Source organism: Myotis myotis, unplaced genomic scaffold (genome assembly GCF_014108235.1).
Source record: "Myotis myotis isolate mMyoMyo1 unplaced genomic scaffold, mMyoMyo1.p scaffold_m19_p_14, whole genome shotgun sequence".
Classification (NCBI taxonomy): domain Eukaryota; kingdom Metazoa; phylum Chordata; class Mammalia; order Chiroptera; family Vespertilionidae; genus Myotis; species Myotis myotis.
The window spans coordinates 32775920-32795218 of NW_023416318.1; the positions used below are offsets into that span (position 1 = coordinate 32775920).

At 40.0% G+C, this 19299-nt stretch overlaps 1 protein-coding gene across 5 annotated transcripts in view; it reads right to left on the reverse strand.

The window, feature by feature from the left end:
* Positions 1 to 3004: 3004 nt before the first annotated feature.
* The window catches only part of PLEKHH2 (pleckstrin homology, MyTH4 and FERM domain containing H2), a 76913-nt gene continuing 60618 nt past the window's right edge, over positions 3005 to 19299 (reverse strand). For 3 of the 5 annotated variants that reach the window (XM_036334720.1, XM_036334719.1, XM_036334721.1), the window contains 6 exons: positions 13312 to 13453; positions 10056 to 10201; positions 8529 to 8658; positions 7684 to 7770; positions 4722 to 4859; positions 3005 to 4116 (listed from right to left, as the gene is read on the reverse strand). In XM_036334720.1, the coding sequence (XP_036190613.1) occupies positions 3931 to 4116; positions 4722 to 4859; positions 7684 to 7770; positions 8529 to 8658; positions 10056 to 10201; positions 13312 to 13453 (829 nt within the window). In that variant the 3' untranslated portion in view covers positions 3005 to 3930. Of the gene's footprint in view, positions 4117 to 4721; positions 4860 to 7683; positions 7771 to 8528; positions 8659 to 10055; positions 10202 to 13311; positions 13454 to 19299 lie in introns of those variants that run through there. The other 2 variants (XR_004971854.1, XR_004971853.1) reach the window with 1 other exon arrangement.

Sequence of the window (19299 nt, forward strand, 5' to 3'; positions counted from 1 at the left end):
TTATTTAGTTGTTTCCGGTTTTATGCAACAGCACATTATTTATTAACAGGTTAATAAAGTCAATGCATCTCCACAATATTTCACTTACTTTACCTCCAAATCAATAATAAATATTGATTTAGTACTGTATGCAAAACTGTGTGCTACACAGAGTAAGAAATGAAGCGATGAGTAAGATAAGATCCTTACCCTTGAGAAAGATATACAATAGTAATTAAATAACCCAAAGGAAGCCAGTGATATAAACTATTGCAGAGGTCCCTCAAATTACATAAGAATAAGTGACTATGCCCATTGCTGTTGGGGGAACATTCATGGCAGTGGCAGTGGCTGATCTATCTTGAATGCTGAGTAGACCCAGGCTTTCCAGCTCAAGATGTCCTGGATATTTGAAGGAGATACTCTCCCTGCACCCTTCTGCCACTGGCTTGGTTTCTGTGGTGTAATGTTCAGGCACATGGACCTTAAAGTGAGATAGACCTGACTCAGCCACACTGTGAACATTTGTGTCTTGTTTTGGAGTTATTTGCTAATAGATATTGGCTTAGTAAGAGTTTTTGTTCCTTGCCTATTACTGGATCCCAAAATACTTCAAACATACAATGAAGATTTTTGGATTGATGTTGATTATAAATATGCCTTCAGAATCATTGTGACTGTTTAACTTAGGTAAAATTATAATATGAAGCAAGTGTTTATCTCATCTCCTCACCCCAGTCTCTGCCCAGGCCCATCCAACTCCTCGCTGTAGGAATGACCTCCCCACTTTCCCACTTAAATGCCCAAGAAAAGCCGGAGGTTTGGTCCCACTGAAATATGGATGAATCTCACTTTACCCTAAATATCCATGTGTGGACTTTACATTACTTTGGAGTTTAAAATTACTCACGCACCAGTAAAACCCCTTTCTTCTTTTAGGGAAAAGAGAATAGGGGAGAAACGTGAGAGGAGATACAATTTCTACATGAGCCATGTGGCAGAGAAACTCCTCCTCTGTTATTCCTGTTCCCTATTCCCCCCATTTCAGTGCCTACAATCCTGAAGCCTTGGCTCCACAGACATCAGCCCAGAGACTGCACTGAGTGAGTCCGAATTCCCTGGCAGCTCCGGGGTGGGTGCACGGGTGAAATGTGTTCTTGGCATCCCAGGAACACGGAAAGACTTTTTCTGGAGAAATAGGGTTATCCATGGTGGTTAGTGCTTCAGGATTATACTTCCGTAAAATTATGGGTTAAATGTGTTGTTCCAGGAACCTGACCACCTTTTTTTTCTATTTTTCTATTAAAAAACACTCCAACCAACCAACTAATATACACAATTTTAGAACAAAGATTCTATAAGTTGTGACTAACTTTTCTTGTAAATGGAGAGTTAAATTCATTTCCAAGCTCTGGCAGTATTTGACTTTAAGGACACACACACAAAACATAGAACCATTCAAAATAAATTTTTAGAAAACAGTCCATTCAACTCATCTATATGCAATAAGCTCCCTTAAGGGGTTAATATGAAATCATGGGAGAAGCCCATGATTTATACATATTGTATATGTGTCAATATGCATACACATGTATTAAAATTATAACTTGCCCAAACAGCTTCCTTTTATATGGATAAAACAAAGCAACACTGAAGACAAAGCATGAATATAAGAGAAAGAGGTAGTAACTACCATTTTCACTATGAGTACACCTCAGTTTTGACAATGAAAACGTTAGCTACTTCTTTAAGATTATTCAAAATATAATGCTCAAAATGGGCTTTGTAAGTCATTTATTATGATTGAAAGGTAAGAAAATGATAGGGGACACATATTACAATTAAACATGTAACATTATTCTCTTGTAGCCAATCATAATAACATAGTTTTAATTTTTTAAATATCTATATAAGTAATTTTCCAGAAAATGAAATTTTCACATCATCCGTTACAGAAAATTGACTTCTTTCCATCAAAATATTTTATCTCTGCTCTATCAAAATTAATACTGAGTCTAGGGTACTAAGGTTTAAGCTAAGCCTTCAGAACTTGTTTAAATGAGAAGATTTAGGGTTGCTTACCAAATGGTGAACTAACTATTGCCTGGGAATAAAGTTCTCACACATATTTAACAGCTCTGCCAAGTCTCTGGCTCACCAACTAATGATTTTTTAAATGGTTTTCTGGGAACTTAAAAACTCTATTGCATCCCAGCCAAAAAGCCTCCTGAGAGTCATCTCAAACCAGGAACCAGTTTATTCTCAAAAACGAATTTGCTTACACAATAAGTGGTTGTGGCTCAAAAGATTTAGGGAAAATAGTAACTGGAAATCTCTTTCTATGATTTGTTGTTGCTGTTCTTGTTTTATCATTGCCAAAAAAGCAACATCTTACTTAAGCAGCACATTTCATGGCTGTCCTTTCTAGGGATGGAACATTTGTAAAAGGCTTAGTGTGAGAACAGTACACTGCCATAGGGAGCAAAGAAGAAAACATGAAGGCTCTGCCAACAAATGAATTCAAGCAGCTAACATTTTTTTTTTCTTCAAATTGGTTTAAAAAAGTACCATACACAAAGTGATAAATATGTCCAAAAAATAAATACAAATATTCTACACATAAATAAAATTAAGTATACTAACTACCATCACAATTAAACATCTTATAATTTTCATGTCTTATCACAGTTTCATATTTATCAAGAATACTAATTACTATGTCCTGACACATACTACAATGTCACTGACCATTTAAGTAGCCTAGTAAAAGAATATATTTCTAGGCTCTTTCAACTAAAATTTCACCTCCTTTGACAGAAATATTACTTTCTCTTCTTATAAATAAACTAGAGGCCCAGTGCACGAAATTCATGCACGGGTAGGGTCCCTAGACCTGGCCGGCAATCAGGGCTGATCTGTGGGGCAACCAGTGGGGCGACTGGGGGCCCCCGCTGGCACCCGCCTTGACTGGCCTGGGGCCTGCGGGCTAGAGGCAGCTCCTGCGTTGAGCATCTGCCCCCTCGTGGTCAGTGCACATAATAGAGACCGGTCATTCCACCGGTTGTTCCACTGTTTGATTTGCATATTAGACTTTTATTATATAGGATTTTTTTGGAATTTATTTTCAAACTACCATGAAAAAGGACTATATGAGGCAAAAATTTAAGAACTGTCTTTGTTTTCAACGATATTATTATTTAACAAACCAAGGTCAAGATGGCCCAGCATCAAATGCAATGAAATGTGGGCAATATTCCAGTAAACGCAGGCTCTGTTGACAACCAAGGAATGTCAGGAATCACTGTCTCGTTTTAAATTTTACACTCTAGTGATCTGAAAGCTGATGGTGTATGCTTCCTAATATTACATAGGAAGTTCTGGTTACCTAACTCCTGTTTTCTCACACAATGATTCATCAGGCCAGAAGATTTACTGAACTGGCTCTAAAAATTTATACATAAACACCATCCTGCAGCTGTTTCTTACACTGTGCACACCACTTCTTTCCAAACACATTAATTAAAATACATTTAATTACAGTACTTAGCTTTTTGGCATTATTTCCAAATATTCAACTTGTTTGCCAAATGAGAGTTTGGAATCTCCCTTTCTAAAGATTGCCAGAATGTTTTTTAAAAGAAGAAGAAGAAAAAATAAAAAAAACCATATTACATGATGTGTCGGATAGCAAGGGAGAAGGGAGACAGAAAAAAATTACAAATTCTAACCCATTTAATCCAGGAGAACATCAGTATGTGTGCAAATTTTGTGTGTTATGTGTTATTAGTATTCATTTGAATATTTATAAATAAAACAAATAACCTTCATTATTTTTAAAATCTGGAATACGAGTATGTGGGTGCCATGTTGCCAGGATGTAAATAAACTTATTTGGAGCAGATGCAGCCACTGCTTAGAGGACAGGGAGTGATGTTCAGGCCCCCCACACTTTCAGAGTAAAGTGGGGCCTTTGGTTGGTCTGCTGCTTGAGAGCAGAGGCTGGCTTCCCATCGTCCTGGCGTGGGGACCCTGGTTCCGGGCTGAGAGCAATGCTGGAGCAGAGAGGTGGTGAAACGCAGCCTTTTGCTGATGGAAGTTGTTTATGTAACTGGCGATCAAAAGCGTGATTTCAAGAATCTAAAACAAGAAAAATAGAATTGTTATGCCCCTGAGAAGTTCTCATTATTTCCAAAAGGAAGTGTTAGCTATGGGTAGTCTCTATTTGCAAGTGCCAAGGCTACTAGCATTCCCTTCTACGCAGATCAAACAATGAGGCATTTACATGTTAGCATGCACGTTTATTTACTGCATTTAGTTAGTGACATTAGTTTGCTAAAAATAGTAAAGAAAAGTATGTTTTAATCATAAAATCTCAATCTTCCCACTAATGGATCAGTAAAGTGAATTACGCCAAGTAAATACGATAATGCATATAAAGTTCCTCACAACAACTTACACCAAGGCCACTTATGTTGAACCTTCTGTATAGCAAGCATTGGGCTAAATACAATTCCTTCATTTAATTCTTAAGTAAACAAACAAACAAAAGGTAGCATCATACCATTTAATTTTTAGATGAAGAAACCAAGGCTTTAAAAAGTAGAGGTAAGCCAGAATTTGGAGCTAGGGTGTTTGACTATAAGTGAAGTCTGTTTTCTCCCTGGAACTTAGTCTTTGCACAATGAATGTTTTAGTGTGAAAGAACACTAGCATAAAGAGTTGGTTCAAAGAATTCTACTCACCTTGGGTTTTGCCATGGCAAAAAGTAATTTCTCTGTTGGTTTGTCCTTTGAATGCGTATTGCTAATGACCATCATAAAGTCATCTTGATATCCTCCAAATGTCATTAGACTCTTGTACACATAGCTGACTATTAACCTCTTCAAAGAGAAGTAAGTATGTTATACACTCTTTATTTTCAAAGACAGATAAGAAGTGATTAATAGCATATCTCCATTAAATGCTGATATTAATTAATTATGATATAATACAAACATTTTTCCTAAAGTCAAATTTACTGTGATCCAAAATAGATAGTAGTATACTAATTTTATTTATCATTTACCTTTATAATTAAAATACATTTTGATTTTGAAACAAATAACTCACTTTAGGAAAATGAGAAAAAATACAAGAAGAAAATAAAAAGCGTCTACCTTCCAGCATTCAGTGGAAAGCCACTGTTAATATTTTTGTATACGTCCTTTAATATTTTTGTATATGTCTACATATGTACGTTTGGTTTAACCATATGAAACTGATACTTTTTAGAGTAAAACATGTCAAATATTGGCAAATCCATATGGTTTATACTGATTTGCATACTTTGATTTACACAGACAAAAATAGTATCATGCACACTGATTCTTTTTAAATTTAACTACATATTGTGAAAATCTTTCCATGACAACAAATGTACTTATATAACGTCTTTACCATTTCTTATTTAACTAAACTCCTATTACAGAACATTTAAATCATTTTTGTCACTAACTTAAGCAACACTCCAATGCATATTTTTCAACATATTTTGTAATACACATATGTAATTATTCCTTTGGTTAAAAACATCAACAGCTGGAATTGCTATCTCAAGAAAATAAGGACAATATTTAGAATATTTCCAAACTCCTCCAGAAAGGTTATACCCATTTATGTACCCAGCACCTAACACTAAATATCATTTTTTGAATCTCTGCCAACCTCTGACTGGTGAAAAGTAGAATCTCACTGTTTTAAATTGAATTTATTTGATTACTAGTGAGGTTAACATTTTAAAATATATGTACTGAACATTTGTATTTCTTCTGTAAATTGCCTTGCACCATTTGTCTATAGGTGTGTTGATCACTTCCTTATTATTTTTTAAAATGTGTTTTTATTGATTTCAGAGAGAGTAAGGGAGACAGAGATAGAAACATCAATGATGAGAGAGAACCATTGATCAGCTGCCTCTTGTACTGGGGATCAAGCCCGAAATCCAGGCATGTACCCTGACCAGAAATTGAACCAGTGATCTCCTGGCTCATGGGTCGACACTCGACCACTGAGCCACACTAGCTGGGCCATTTCCTTATTGTTTTATTAAGACATCCATGTTTATAAAGGATACCAACCCTTTATCATATATGCAGCACATATTTTTCCTAATGTGTTGCTTAAACAATTTAAAAAATATTTTCAAAGATGTGCAGCCTAAAAGGAAAGGAATTTGCACATCTAATGGTTAGTTCGCAAGAATGAGCAGACCATTCCAGCACTGACTGGCTCAAGGCTCAGCCCACACATGTCCACTTCCTGGCTGTTTACCCACCTCCCACAATCTAGGGAACTGGTTTTCTTAGGTAAGATAACTCAATCATGGTGTACAATGTTTTGTTGACTTTATTTTTTTTATTTTATTTTTTTTTAAAAAAATATATTTTATTGATTTTTCACAGAGAGGAAGGGAGAGAGATAGAGAGTTAGAAACATCGATGAGAGAGAATCATCGATCAGCTGCCTCCTGCACATCTCCTACTGGGGATGTGCCCGCAACCCAGGCACATGCCCTTGACCGGAATCGAACCTGGGACCTCTCAGTCCGCAGGCCGACGCTCTATCCACTGAGCCAAACCGGTTTCGGCGTTTTGTTGACTTTAAATCCGATTTTAGAATCTATCTTCAAGTTATCCATTCAAGAACTAAAAGGCATTCAAAAGCACAAACTCCTTCCAAAACATTTTTTAAAGCGATTATAAGGAGAAACAGTTACTATAACACTTAAAAATAGTTGGATTTCCAAAAAATTCTCAGTGATCACTGACTATCCACAGTTGGAGAGCCCACGATACCTACCAGGTAAAATGTAGCAATTCCTGCCTGCCAGCTTAAAAAAAAAACCACAACATTTTTACTATGTAATATGAATCATATGAAGTAAATAAATGACACATAGACAGCATATCTGACTTTATATTTAATCACAGAAAAAGGTCTAAGATACTGTCTAGGTACAAGTAAACTGATAAGTGAGATGACAGGAAATTACAGAAATCCTCAGACGCCTTCGGGAAACTGAACTTAAGTTTCTATTTTAATGTTATTTGTTATTTTTTCATTTTACACAGGAAGCAATCTTCCTAACATTATAAATGGTCATTTAAAAATACAACCATGATTACAATGCGGTCATGGTGTCTTGATATTTTTCTCATACACAGTACAGGCATACCTTTGGTTTATTGCGCTTCACAGATTTTTATTCAAATTGAAGGTAAGACCCTCCACCAGCATAAGATTATTACTCACTAAAGGCGGTGGTGATGGTTAGCATTTTTTAGCAATAAAGTATTTTTTTAAATTAAGGTATATATATTGCTTTTTTTTTAGACATAATGCTATTGCACACTTAGCAGACTACAGTCTAGTGTAAACGTAAATTTTACATATACTAGGAAACCAAAACATCTGTGTGACTTGCTTTATTGTGATATTTGCTTCACTGTGGTGGTCTGGAACCAAACTGCATATCTCTGAGCTATGCACGTATAGAACCTGTCTAGTCTTGTTTTAGAAGATTAAACTGTAATCATAGTTGTATATTTATAAAATGACTATTCATTATATACTATTAGGAAGAAAATCAGACTAAGATATCATTACCTTCTGCTTACAGTACACTGAACAATAGACTCAGTGCAAAACGTCAGGATTTAACCTTACCATGGAGCTGTATTCTAAGATGCTTAAACCATCCTCATGTATAGCCAGCCACAGGAAAGTATTTCCAAGCGATGATGGAGTTATGGGCTATGAAGAAGTGAAAATACACTTTGTAATAAATGCTAAGCAAATTTACAGAAACATTTTTTCAGCTAAAGATAATGCAACATTTAAAACAACAACTATTAAAAATCTCTCTTGGGGAGGAGGCAGTGTGGCATAATGGAAAGAGCAGTGAATCTGATATTAGGAAACCTGGGTTTGGGATCCAAAATGCCCATTGATTAATGTGTGTATTGGGACAAGCTACGTGATCTACCCCCTGGCAGGGTCAGTCCCTCCATCCTCAGTGTTCCTGCCGCGCTCTGCTCATGTCACTCTTGGCCATATTCACCAGCCAGTACTTGTTCCCAGGCCCATTGCAACACTGGATTGTGAGTTCCTGGAAGTTTGAGTACAACCCATCTGAAACCACAAGCTTAAGTATCCCCTAGAGAGCCTAGCTCGGTGTTTGACAAACAGAATTCATAAAATATGAAAGAAATGAGCAAATGAGCGAGAGACTAGATGAGTGAATGGCTGCATGAATGAAGAGAAGAAAGCAAAGTTCAGCTGCTGTCTTCAGTCTAATGCTGAGCCTAATGAGTGTAAGAAATGACCTAAGGGAGGCGGGGAGTGGAGCAGAGGGGAAAAGATGGAGAAGCTGATGGCTCTCCTGCCTTTTACTTATTGTTTAAACTGTTGGAAATTTCCTTATTTTCCTTTTAAACACCGAACCTATAAACCTGGGATTACTGTTACCACTGTTTTATTTACTGAACTGAATTATCCTCCATCTTCCTTACTTTTGCAAGGAACAACTTGGCACCAAAGAATGGCCACTTCCTGGCTACTGTCAAATAAATTCGCACACAATCAGCAGCACTGTGTCCCCGGAGGGCCATCCATCTGGTTGATAGTCGCTGGCAAAGCTGCCTAAAAAAAAAAAAAAGAAAAGAACAAAAAACCAAAAGCAAAATATAAAGTGGATCGTCCTCCTAAGAGAAGGCTCTTCTTAAGCCAGTCCTAGGCAGAACTGGGGTACCTAGACCCAACCTATGTGAAACTGTTATTTGGTGACTCTCATGTAACCACAGTCTACCCCTTGACCTTTTTGTAGTATTCCTTTCACCAAATCCTTAGTATTAGTGCTCTCAGCATGACCTAGGTTTCCTGTTTCCCACCCACTTCAGGTACACTTAAAAAATCTGATGAATGCCCAGCCAGCGTGGTTGAGAGCTGACCTATGAACCAGGAGGCAGTGGCTCGATTCCCAGTCAGGGCACATGCCCGAGTTGCGGGCTCCATCTCCAGTGTGGGGCTTGCAGAAGGCAGCCAATCAATGATTCTCTCTCATCATTGATGTTTCTATGTCTCTCTCCCTCTCCCTTCCTCACTGAAATAAAAAAATATATTTTTAAAAATATCTTGATTAGCTAATATAAAATCTCAGTATAAATTCTTTTAACAGGTAATTTCTCATGGGAATAACTTTCATTTTTAAAGAAAAATACAAGAAGTTGAGACCAAAGAATAAGTCCCTAACAGTGGAACTTTAGGTACTGCAACCCGTGGCTTGTAGAAATACTGGATGCAGGGAAAACCTCTTTTAAACCCCTTCTTCTACATAGAGAAAAGACTCACCTCAAATGTCCCTATTTTGGAAAAACTCATTGTGAACTAGATTTCCTCTATTTTTAAATCTAAAGCTTTTCTTTACATGCTCTCAAAAATCAAAACTCCAAGTTAGCTGAGTTTAATTTAAAGCTTTATATTAAAAAATCTTGTGTAGCCAAAACCAGTTTGGCTCAGTGGATAGAGCGTCGGCCAGTGGACTGAGGGGTCCCAGGTTCGATTCCGGTCAAGGGCATGTACCTGGGTTGCGGGCACATCCCCAGTGGGAGATGTGCAGGAGGCGGCTGATCGATGTTTCTCTCCCATCGATGTTTCTAACTCTCTATCTATCTCTCTCCCTTCCTCTCTGTAAAAAATCAATAAAATATATTGAAAAAAAAAATCTTGTGTAAGATGATAGTTTATTTTTATTCCAATTTGTTCATAATAAAATACCCTAAGAGATAAAAAAAAAAACAACAACCAACTTTTGGTAATCACTTCATCAAATTAAACATATTATTGACCAATTTTTTTCTTTTATTTCCTAAATCTAAAAAGTTTTTAGGCATATAAATAAAAAGATGTATAATTTCTTGGGATTCACCACTATTAAAAAGCCTTGAAAAAAAAAGTCATATACAATTTTTTTTCATCTTTAAAATACCACCAAAAAACAAGTGTGGCTCTGCCTTTAAGAGTTACAAGAGGTTCCTTACCTTACCTGCTCTTCAGAGGAGTCATCTCTATACCTTTTAGGGTAAAATTTCTCTATGACTTGTTTTAGAGTTTGGTTTGCTTTGCACTGATTAGTAACATGGCCTGCTGGGGTTGAAAAAGGTCTTTCAAAATCTCCAATCTCCACCTAATTGGAAATCCAAAAAAAGAGAAAACAAAGGATAAGAATTTTAAAAAAGAGAAAATCAGTTTTATTCTTTCTAAGCATTCTTTATAATATATAATTACATATCCTATCTAATAATAGACAAACATGGTAATTGACCATACCTTCGCTATGCCTCCCATTGGCTAATCAGCGTGATATGCAAATTAACCGCCAACAAAGATGGTGGCTAATTTGCATACCGCAGGCAGGGTGGGACAGCGCAGCTGCCAGCGCAAGAGCCGCCAACCAGGACCCGTGTGCGACCCCAGAAGCTGCCTGCCTGCCGCCCGCTGGGCCACAGGTCGGCCCCAGAAGCCACCCAGAAGCCAGTGATCGGGGGGAGATGGGGGTCCCCTGCCCAGGCCTGAAGCCTGGGCCAGAGGCGTCAGGCCTGGGCCGGGGGGGCCAAGCCGGCGACTGGTGTGAACTACAGAGGAAACACCTTTTCTTACCACTCATTGGCTAAGCTCCCTGTATGCCACTGGTAATATTCTTAGTAACTCGGGTAATAAGAATCCAAAAAGGTGATCTAGGGTTTTTCACTACACTCCTGGCGAAAAAAACGAAGGTCCGCTGCTAGAGGGCTAAGAAATGTCATATCCTGCCCTAGCCGGTTTGGCTCAGTGGATAATGCCTTGGCCTGCCAATGGCAGGGTCTGAGTTCAATTCTGACCAAGGGCATGTACCTAGGTTGCAGGCTCCTCCCTGGCCGGGGCCCAGGTCAGGGCTCATGCAGGAGGCAACCAATCAAAGTGTTCCTCTCACTTTGATGTTTCTCTCTGTCTTTCCCTTTCTCTTTCACATTCTCTAAAAATCAATGGAAACATATCCTCAGGTGAGGATAAAAAAAATAATAAAGAAATTATTATTATATGAAAGACACATCTTGAAAATGCCTAAAGAAAGTTGTCATTTTTTCATGGTGAAGGGACTGGAGTCTGTGTTGATGAAAAAACCTTGCTGGCTGCGGTGACTGGCAGTGGCTGCAGCAGCAGGATGATGAGGCTGGTGCCTTCCCCTGATCAGCCTGGTCACCTCCCACAAAGGGAGGTCAGACAGCGGCTTAGGCCCTATCCCCAAGGGGAGCAGGGAGCAGGCCTAAGCCGTCATTAGGACATCCCCTGAGGGCTCCCAGTATGTGAGAAGGGGCAGGCTGGGCTGAGGGACACCCCCCCCACCCCAGTGCACGAATTTTGTGCACTGGGCCCCTAGTAATTATATAATAACATATAATTACACATAATATATAAATCTACTTATCATGATTGTGTGATTATGGAATTCATAATCATATATGTATTATTATTAAAACCTAAATTCCATTTGAATGTTAATTTTGAAAAAAAAAATCTGTAACTTAAACATTTCAGTTCTATATCTACATTAACCACGTTAGGTTAATATCACCCTCTAATAGTATTTGCTAAAAGCCACATCACTCCACTATTGCCTGTTATAGTATAGGAAAAATTTTCATTTTTAGGTACCATTTTAATTGATAATAATAGAAGTTAAAAATGAAAGTCAAAAAAGTTATAAAGCTAAGGGAAATCTCAAAAAAGTATTACGAACTTTTTAAAGGTCTTTACTGAATATGATGGGAGCAAGAACTATATTCTCATTCATTCCTTCCTAGATTTCCTCCATACATGTTACTGTATTCATCCCCTCATTTTATTATTCTAGTATTCCTGGGAATAGAGGCCCTTTCTCCCCAAATGAAAGACTTTTTAATCTTTATCTACACAGATGCCATCACTTGCCCACCGATCCAACTACCAACTACCTCTCCAACCACTCACCTACCCATTCATTCACCCAAACCTAAACCATGTCAGGGGCTGTGCTAAGTGATGTGAGAGAGAAAAAGGTCAAGCGAGTTAACTGTTTAGTAGGGAGACTGAAGTATTAACAAATACTTGGGATAAACTGAGTCAAATGCCTAGTATATGGTACCAAAGGAAGGCTCAAGGAGCGAATTGGGTGGGGATATTCAGGTGAAGAACATTCACATAAAATCTGTAACACTCCCCAACAAGCAGATGGAGGGCTCCAACAAGACTGGGATGGCCTTGCAGAAAGTCTCAGGTCTCCATTTCCAAAAGGTCCTTGGCCTCCAGGTCAGCTGTTAGTACAACCCGGCTCTGAGATACTGACCCCTTTGGCTTCCCTTATTTAGCTCTTACTCTGACCAGTTACTGTCTAAATTCCTCAGTTGAGCTTCATCCTTACAGTCTATTCTTATAACTGTCTAGGTTCCTAGACCCAGTCTCTTTTTGTTGGTTCCTTAGCTTGATTCTGCTGTTCAGCTGCCATCCCTCTCTCCTATCTGGCCAGGCATCCTTCCTAATTTCCTCACACCAGTACATGGTTTCCTCACAGCAAGCTTTAGTTCTCCCCACCAGTCCCCAGGTAGTACTCAGCTCAGCTACCTGTGCAACCGAGACCAGGATTTAACCCCCAAAGATACAGCAGCTGGACAAACAATAGTTATAAAAATGGTAGGTGGTTCTAGGAAACTTTGCCTTTTAGGGAACCCTATGGCAGTATCTCCAAGCTTAGTGTCTCCCCGCTCTGGGGCTGGTGTACTGTGTGGCACAGAATGAGCACAATAATGTTTAGAGAATAACTGACAATTAAATCGTGCCCACTATGCACCCATCAACACCAGGCCTTACCAGATACTACGTACAACAATTAATGCTCGGCCCCCGGGTTTCTTAATAAAGACAGAGAATATCAGCAAGACTGATTCCTATAGCTGAGAGGGTGATGTCAGCATGGCGTCCTTAGCCCCACAGCTCTACACTCACCAAACTCCTGCATTAACTGCAAAGCCTTGTGGTTTACTTTAAGATAATTAAGCAACTAGGTTCCCTTTATGGAATACTGTCTCATTGCACATCACTGCAATTGTCTGCAATTTGGAGCCAAACTGTAATTAAAATGCCTGTAATTTTTAAGGTGTTAATCACAGCAAAATGAATTTAAAGAATTCCTAAAAGTACACTGTTTTACTACATTTAAGTCAGTGCTGAAATTAGTGTTCTATCTTTACGAAATGTTACTCTATATTCCCCGGAAGTTACCTGAGCTAACAGAGCCGCCATTTCCAATGCCAGGTCCTTGTTCAGAGGGAAAAGTCCGTTTATTATTTGGTCGTTTGTCTGATACATTAACAGCAACTTCTCTCTATCAGTCTCCCCACGAGCTTGCATGGAGAAATACAGTCTGTAAAAGAAAAAAAAAAGAGGGAAATTTTTCATTAAGGAGGTTGTTCTAACATAGTTCTCTACGTGATGTAAGCTTAGATCATTACTATCTGTCAATGGCTTTTGTTTCTGTTCTTTACAACACTTGCAGCAAACTGAGGGAAAACTGCTCTGAGGTGGAGGTTGAGGGACACTTCTATGTTATTTTACGCTATTTTCTATGCCCCAAAATACCAAATCCTGAAGTGTTACTGAGGAAGGAAATAAGACACTGAGTGAAATTAAATATGCCCTTTCTTTCGGGGAATGAAATGAACCCTTCATCCATGGGCTGTATAAACCCAATTTTCAAAACATTCGTGATATTTCCTAAGTACCTTGGACACACCAGGGAATAGGAAATGCAGGCTTCAATACAAAAACATCAAACTGGCCGGGGCCGGTGGGGGAGCAGTTTACTCTGGGGAATCTAAAAGATAGTATTTGTACATTGAAATGTTTTGGCTTTTTTTCCTGTTTTTGGCCACATTCTCATAAGCAGTTTTAGGAGCTCAACAATAGGTTACATGCTATTAACAGCTGTTGAAATACAAGATGGCTTTTGTCTGCCTAGCTCTTCGTCAATTCAGTGACCCTCTTTCTTTATCACTATGCTGTTCCCTTATCTGTGAGACTTCTGGGGCTCTGGCTTCAGGCTGCCAGTCAGGCATGGGGTGCAGTAAAGGTGGCAGCGGAGTGGGCAAGCAGCACCTTGCATACTTTAAGATTGCCATGACAACACAGTGGCAGGAAGAGAGATTTAGATCCAGCATTTGTTAGGTGTGTGCCCATTGGCTCTCACTGAATTTTCAGCCTTTTTCTCCCTATACACTTGAGGGAGAGGCCACACTGCCGTCAAGCTCACTATCTCTTGAAATACTTATCTCAAATAGCAGGGACTGAGAGGGCGGCCGGTCAGAATCGCAGAGGAAGCATGGGTGGCGGGTACTTTGAAAAGCCCTTCTTCCCCACGATTCTGAAAATTCTTTCCACCCACCCCAGCGTAAGAATCACTGTCCTGGGCAGTCATTCCGAGCGGTTTCTTGAGCACATAAGTCCTAAGCCCTATGTGAATTTGTAACTGCATGATGAAAAATTGTTAGCTGGTAGAAGAGTATGCCTGAGTAATAGAAATAGATTCTAAATTCAAAATGATGTTAGCAAAGGGATATAAAACAGAGAATAAAGTTGGGGGGGGTGGGGGTGGGGGAAGCTCTCCCTCTTTGGCATGCAAAGATTTTTGTACATAGCTTATTGTCTCCACTAGAGTTAAAAGGTATGTCTTATTCATCACTGTCATCTACCAGCGTTTAGCTAAGTGTTGCCACTGGAACGTTCTTAATAAGAGTATGAATTGGTATTAACAGCGAGGAGGGGAAAAAGGAACCAAATGTACAAATGGCTATAGGCAAGAAGGGCTAGCATGTATTTTCAATCATTTCTGGCATGTAGATGACATAGAACCTGGGAAGGGAAGATAACACACCATAAGCAAAAAAGGGGAAAACAATCCCAGACATGTAGAAATACAACATGTAGGACTCAAACTCCTGATGAAACAGTTTGTGCTCCAACAATTATATAGCAATTTGGAAAGAATATGGAGAGATACTAAAGAGTCACAAAAATGACCAAGCCAGAAACTCAAATCCACGGATCTTGAATGGGAAAGGTGCCGGGAGAATGTGCTCTGAGTCTCTCCCAAGATGACCAGGTGCCCAGTCCCGAAGGCCTGGAGCAGAGAGCGTGGGCCTCTGTCCCAGCAGGCAGGGTGCAGACGAGCTAGCAGGGGGATCTCCAATGTCCTCCTCCTCCTCACTGGACACCCAGGAAGCTGAATACTGTGGGATGGGGATCACATCACTGCATGGCCCAGGACCACTAGCCCTGTGTACACGGCTCCAAGTTCAGCAGAGCTCTCAGCCCAACCGGCTCCCCATTGCCTGCCTCAGAGCATTTATTTCCTACTGCCTTTTTTCTCAGCATCACCTTGTAAACCTACTGAGGGCCTGCCTTCACTCTCCGCCTCCCTCCCCCGCTCCATCCACCGCAGTCTGCTGATAACACTCTACTGAAACTGCAGCTGGTCTGACCCCCTTCCCTGTCTCCTTCTTGCCTCGACGGCCACCACGCAAGTCCCTGCTTGGAAGGCAGCACTCTGAAGCCTTCCTCTAGTTCCCACCACAGCTTTCACATGTGTGTGTTATACCAAGATCTGGATGGGGCATCAACTGTGTGGCCACCCTGATCCAAGAGCTTTATCCTTGCTGACATTCAGTCCTTGAGACAACCTTAGAGGAGGTCCTGTTTTCATCTCCATTTCACATAGAGGGTATCTGAGGCATAGAGATGGTAAGTGACTTTCTCAAAGCCACACAATGAGCGGGGGAACCAGGATTCTAACCCAGGCAGTGTCTCTCCAGAGACCATGTTCACGACTCTGCCACACTGTTCCTGTTACAGCATGAATCACATGGCTAAGTTTTGGTGTCTGTCTCTCCCTACAAACTGCAGGGGAGGGAAATTCTATGCACCAGACACTGAGCAGATGTTTACCGCAGGAATGGGTAAATGAATGGGAGTGGGAGTTACTAAATATGGGAATCATTTGTGGAAAAAGCCTGAAAGAATCCCCTTTTTTGTAGCCTTGGGCAAATGACTTCACTCTCTGGAGCTTCAGTTTCCTGACCTGTAAGATGGAGATGATAATAAAACCTACTTTGTGGGGGTGCTGTTAGGATTATATGAGATGACACATGAAAAGAGCTCAGCACAGGGCCTAGTGTGTGGTAAATGCTCAAAAAATGTTGGTTATTATTATTATTAGCATTCTTCCCTAGAGGTATTTAGAATGACAAGAGTCTCTTCATGCTGGAATTTTTGTGGTGGTATCATAGCTAGAAAAAATGGGCTAAATTAGATGACCTGTCAAGATGCTTCTTGGCTTAAGACCCAATGGCTGTAGGGCCTCTGAGAATCAGCTAACGGTGGCAGAGATGGGAATGTCAGGCTGTGCTCTGGAAAATACTAAGGACAAAGGACGACCGAAAATGATCTTTGATTTCAACGAGTGGTAAGGAGGAGCTGTCCTTAGGGAGGACCCTTGCCAGTTTCCTTTGGCTAAAAACATGCCTTGACCTTACAATGTCAAGTACACAATGAGGAACAAATTAAATAAGCAGGCTAAATATGAATAGAATTCAAACATTAGTTTACAAATGGTCATCTCTGAGAACAAGCTTAAAACCTATTAATTCCATCTTTAACCTCTGAAACAAAACAATTAAAAGTCCATAACTCACATTCGTAAATATAAATGAAAACTCCATGATAAGGAGCTGGTATTTTAGTTTTCCTTACAGGGCTCCTCGTCCGTGGCTGCATGATAGGCCACAGCGGTTCCCCTCCTGACTGTGCCCCTGGAAATCAGGGCTCATTGTCTAAGCTATTTCTACATGCATGCAAAGCAAGACCATATTTTAAAACATAGTACTTTCTCAGAGCTGTGGCTATCCAGCCATTTCAGACTTCTGTTAAAAATTAAACTTTTGGTTGAGTTGCTTTTATTCTGATGTCAAAGCTACTGTCATGAGGTTTCTTTCTTTCTTTTTTTAAGGCAATCTTTATTATGTGTTACTCTCTTTGTCCTTTCTAGTGGTATTTACTAGACTTGGGGCATTATTCTTGTCTGTGATTTCCAGAACACCTTTCTCCATTTCAACCAAATTTAATTTTGGTCCCAACGGTAGCCATCATAGGCAGAATTAGCATGTATTTAATAAACACTCATAAAGTATGCATTATTAGAAATAGTCTTAGGCATGAAAGTAATGCCATTTAGGGCCGACAAAACCAAAGGAGAATTCTGGAACCTCTTCTACATAAAGAATCACAGCAGGGCAGGTCAAGGGGCTCACTCTCTGCTACTAGGTAAGATCCAGAGGCAGGGGCAGCGAGGAGGGCCTGTGCCTCAGTGCTCCTCAAAACCCAGCCTGCACAAGAATCACCTGCAGAACCGTGGAAACACGGGCTCCCGGGTCTTACTCCAGAGACTCTGACTCCTTAAGGCTGAGGTGCGGCTTAATCATTTGTGTTTCTAATGTGCTCTGTGATGCTGGAGCCGCAGGGCCAGGGCCCACACAATGGGAATCACTGCTCCAGCCATCACAGAACTAAACAGCCGCCTGGGAGCTCCCGGTCTTCTAGCCTGCCGCTCTCCCAGTCACCCAAGGGCCACAGCTAAAGGCTGTCATCAGTGGAAACAGGCTCCTCCAGGAGTAGAGCCCATTAATTTCCATTATCTAAGTAATCTTGTTTATCTCCAGAAAAGCACGAGTTTTAAACCTTAGACACCAAAGCTTAACAGTCAGATCTGTGTCCTCAGATCTCTTGCTCATGAGCCCCTGAATAGAGAAGCTCCAATGGCTCACAACCACCGTTATCCAGGTCAAAGGAGCCTGTTCACACGGTGTGTGGCCTTTAGTGTTGACCGTATAAGCGGAGTTCAAAATATGAAGGCACCACATTTATTTAACTGTTCCTTTCACAGCCCCCCCCCCCCAACACACACACTAATTTTGACTATTCTAAAAAATATGGCAAAGAAGCTACTTGGGAATACTGGAATACTTGTGCCCACTTATGTGGGTATTTCTGTGGGAGGGTTATTAGAAAAAGAAATCTTGACTGGATCAAAGGCTAGTACATTATTTATATTATACTAGAGGTCCAGTGCATGGATTTGTGCATCGGTGGGGTACCTCGGCCTGGCCTGCGCCTCTCGCAATCCAGGACCCCTCGGGGGATGTCAGACTACTGCTTTCAGCCCGATCCCCAAAGGGTCTCTAGTATGCTTATAAGATCTTTGGTTAATCTCTTGCAGCCCTCCCCCCTTTCTCCTCCCCTCTAAAATTCATCAGTCTGTTCCATGTTTCCTTGCCTGTGTGTTAAGCATCTGCCCCATGGTGGTCAGTGCACGTCATAGCTACCGAACAGTCGAAGAGTGACTTAGGCTTTTATAAACATAGATTAGTGCCTTCACTTCTTACATTCCAAAGGTAGGCCTCTGAAAGAAGTCAATCCTACACCAATAATTCCACCAGGTTCGTAGTCTGATATTTCAGATTCCTTTTTTTTGGTATAGTTAATGTGACCTGATCAGTGTACACTGCTTATTAAGTACCACTTTCTGCTGATATATGGAAGAAAAGAAGATGTTTAAAAAAAAAGAGAAAGAGAGAAAACCTGGTTTCTGACCATACGCCAAAGCATATTAAAATCGTATCTGTTGAGAAGGTATATGCTCTAACCCCACTGGCTTTTTAACTATTTCTGAAACCCTGAGATACCTCCCTCTGTAGGCTTTTGAACATTCTTCTCTACCTGTTTTAACGCTCCCAGCCTCTTCTGACTTTGACATAAGCATCATTTTCTCAAAGCCTCCCGATGTCTCCAGTGTATGTCAGGCTTCTAGTTATGCTCTCTTACAGAACCACACTCTTCTCTTTCAAGGAACTTAATGTGTAATTATATGTTCATTAGAGTTATTATATGATTAACAACTGCCTTCCTCACTAGCCTGTGATTTCCAAAAGTTCAGGTACTTTTGTGTCTGGTCTCATTATTATTTTATCTGGAGCATCTAGCTAAGTGCCTGGCTTGTAGCTGAAACTCAATTAATACAGAGAAAGAGAGAGAGAATATGAAAGCATTAGAATGAATGAATATGAATATATCACTTTTAAAGGCTTGGGTAACTTAAATATTTCTTCTTACTACAAATCTGTAGTATTTAGTCTTTATGGAAAATATAATAATAGTGTCAAA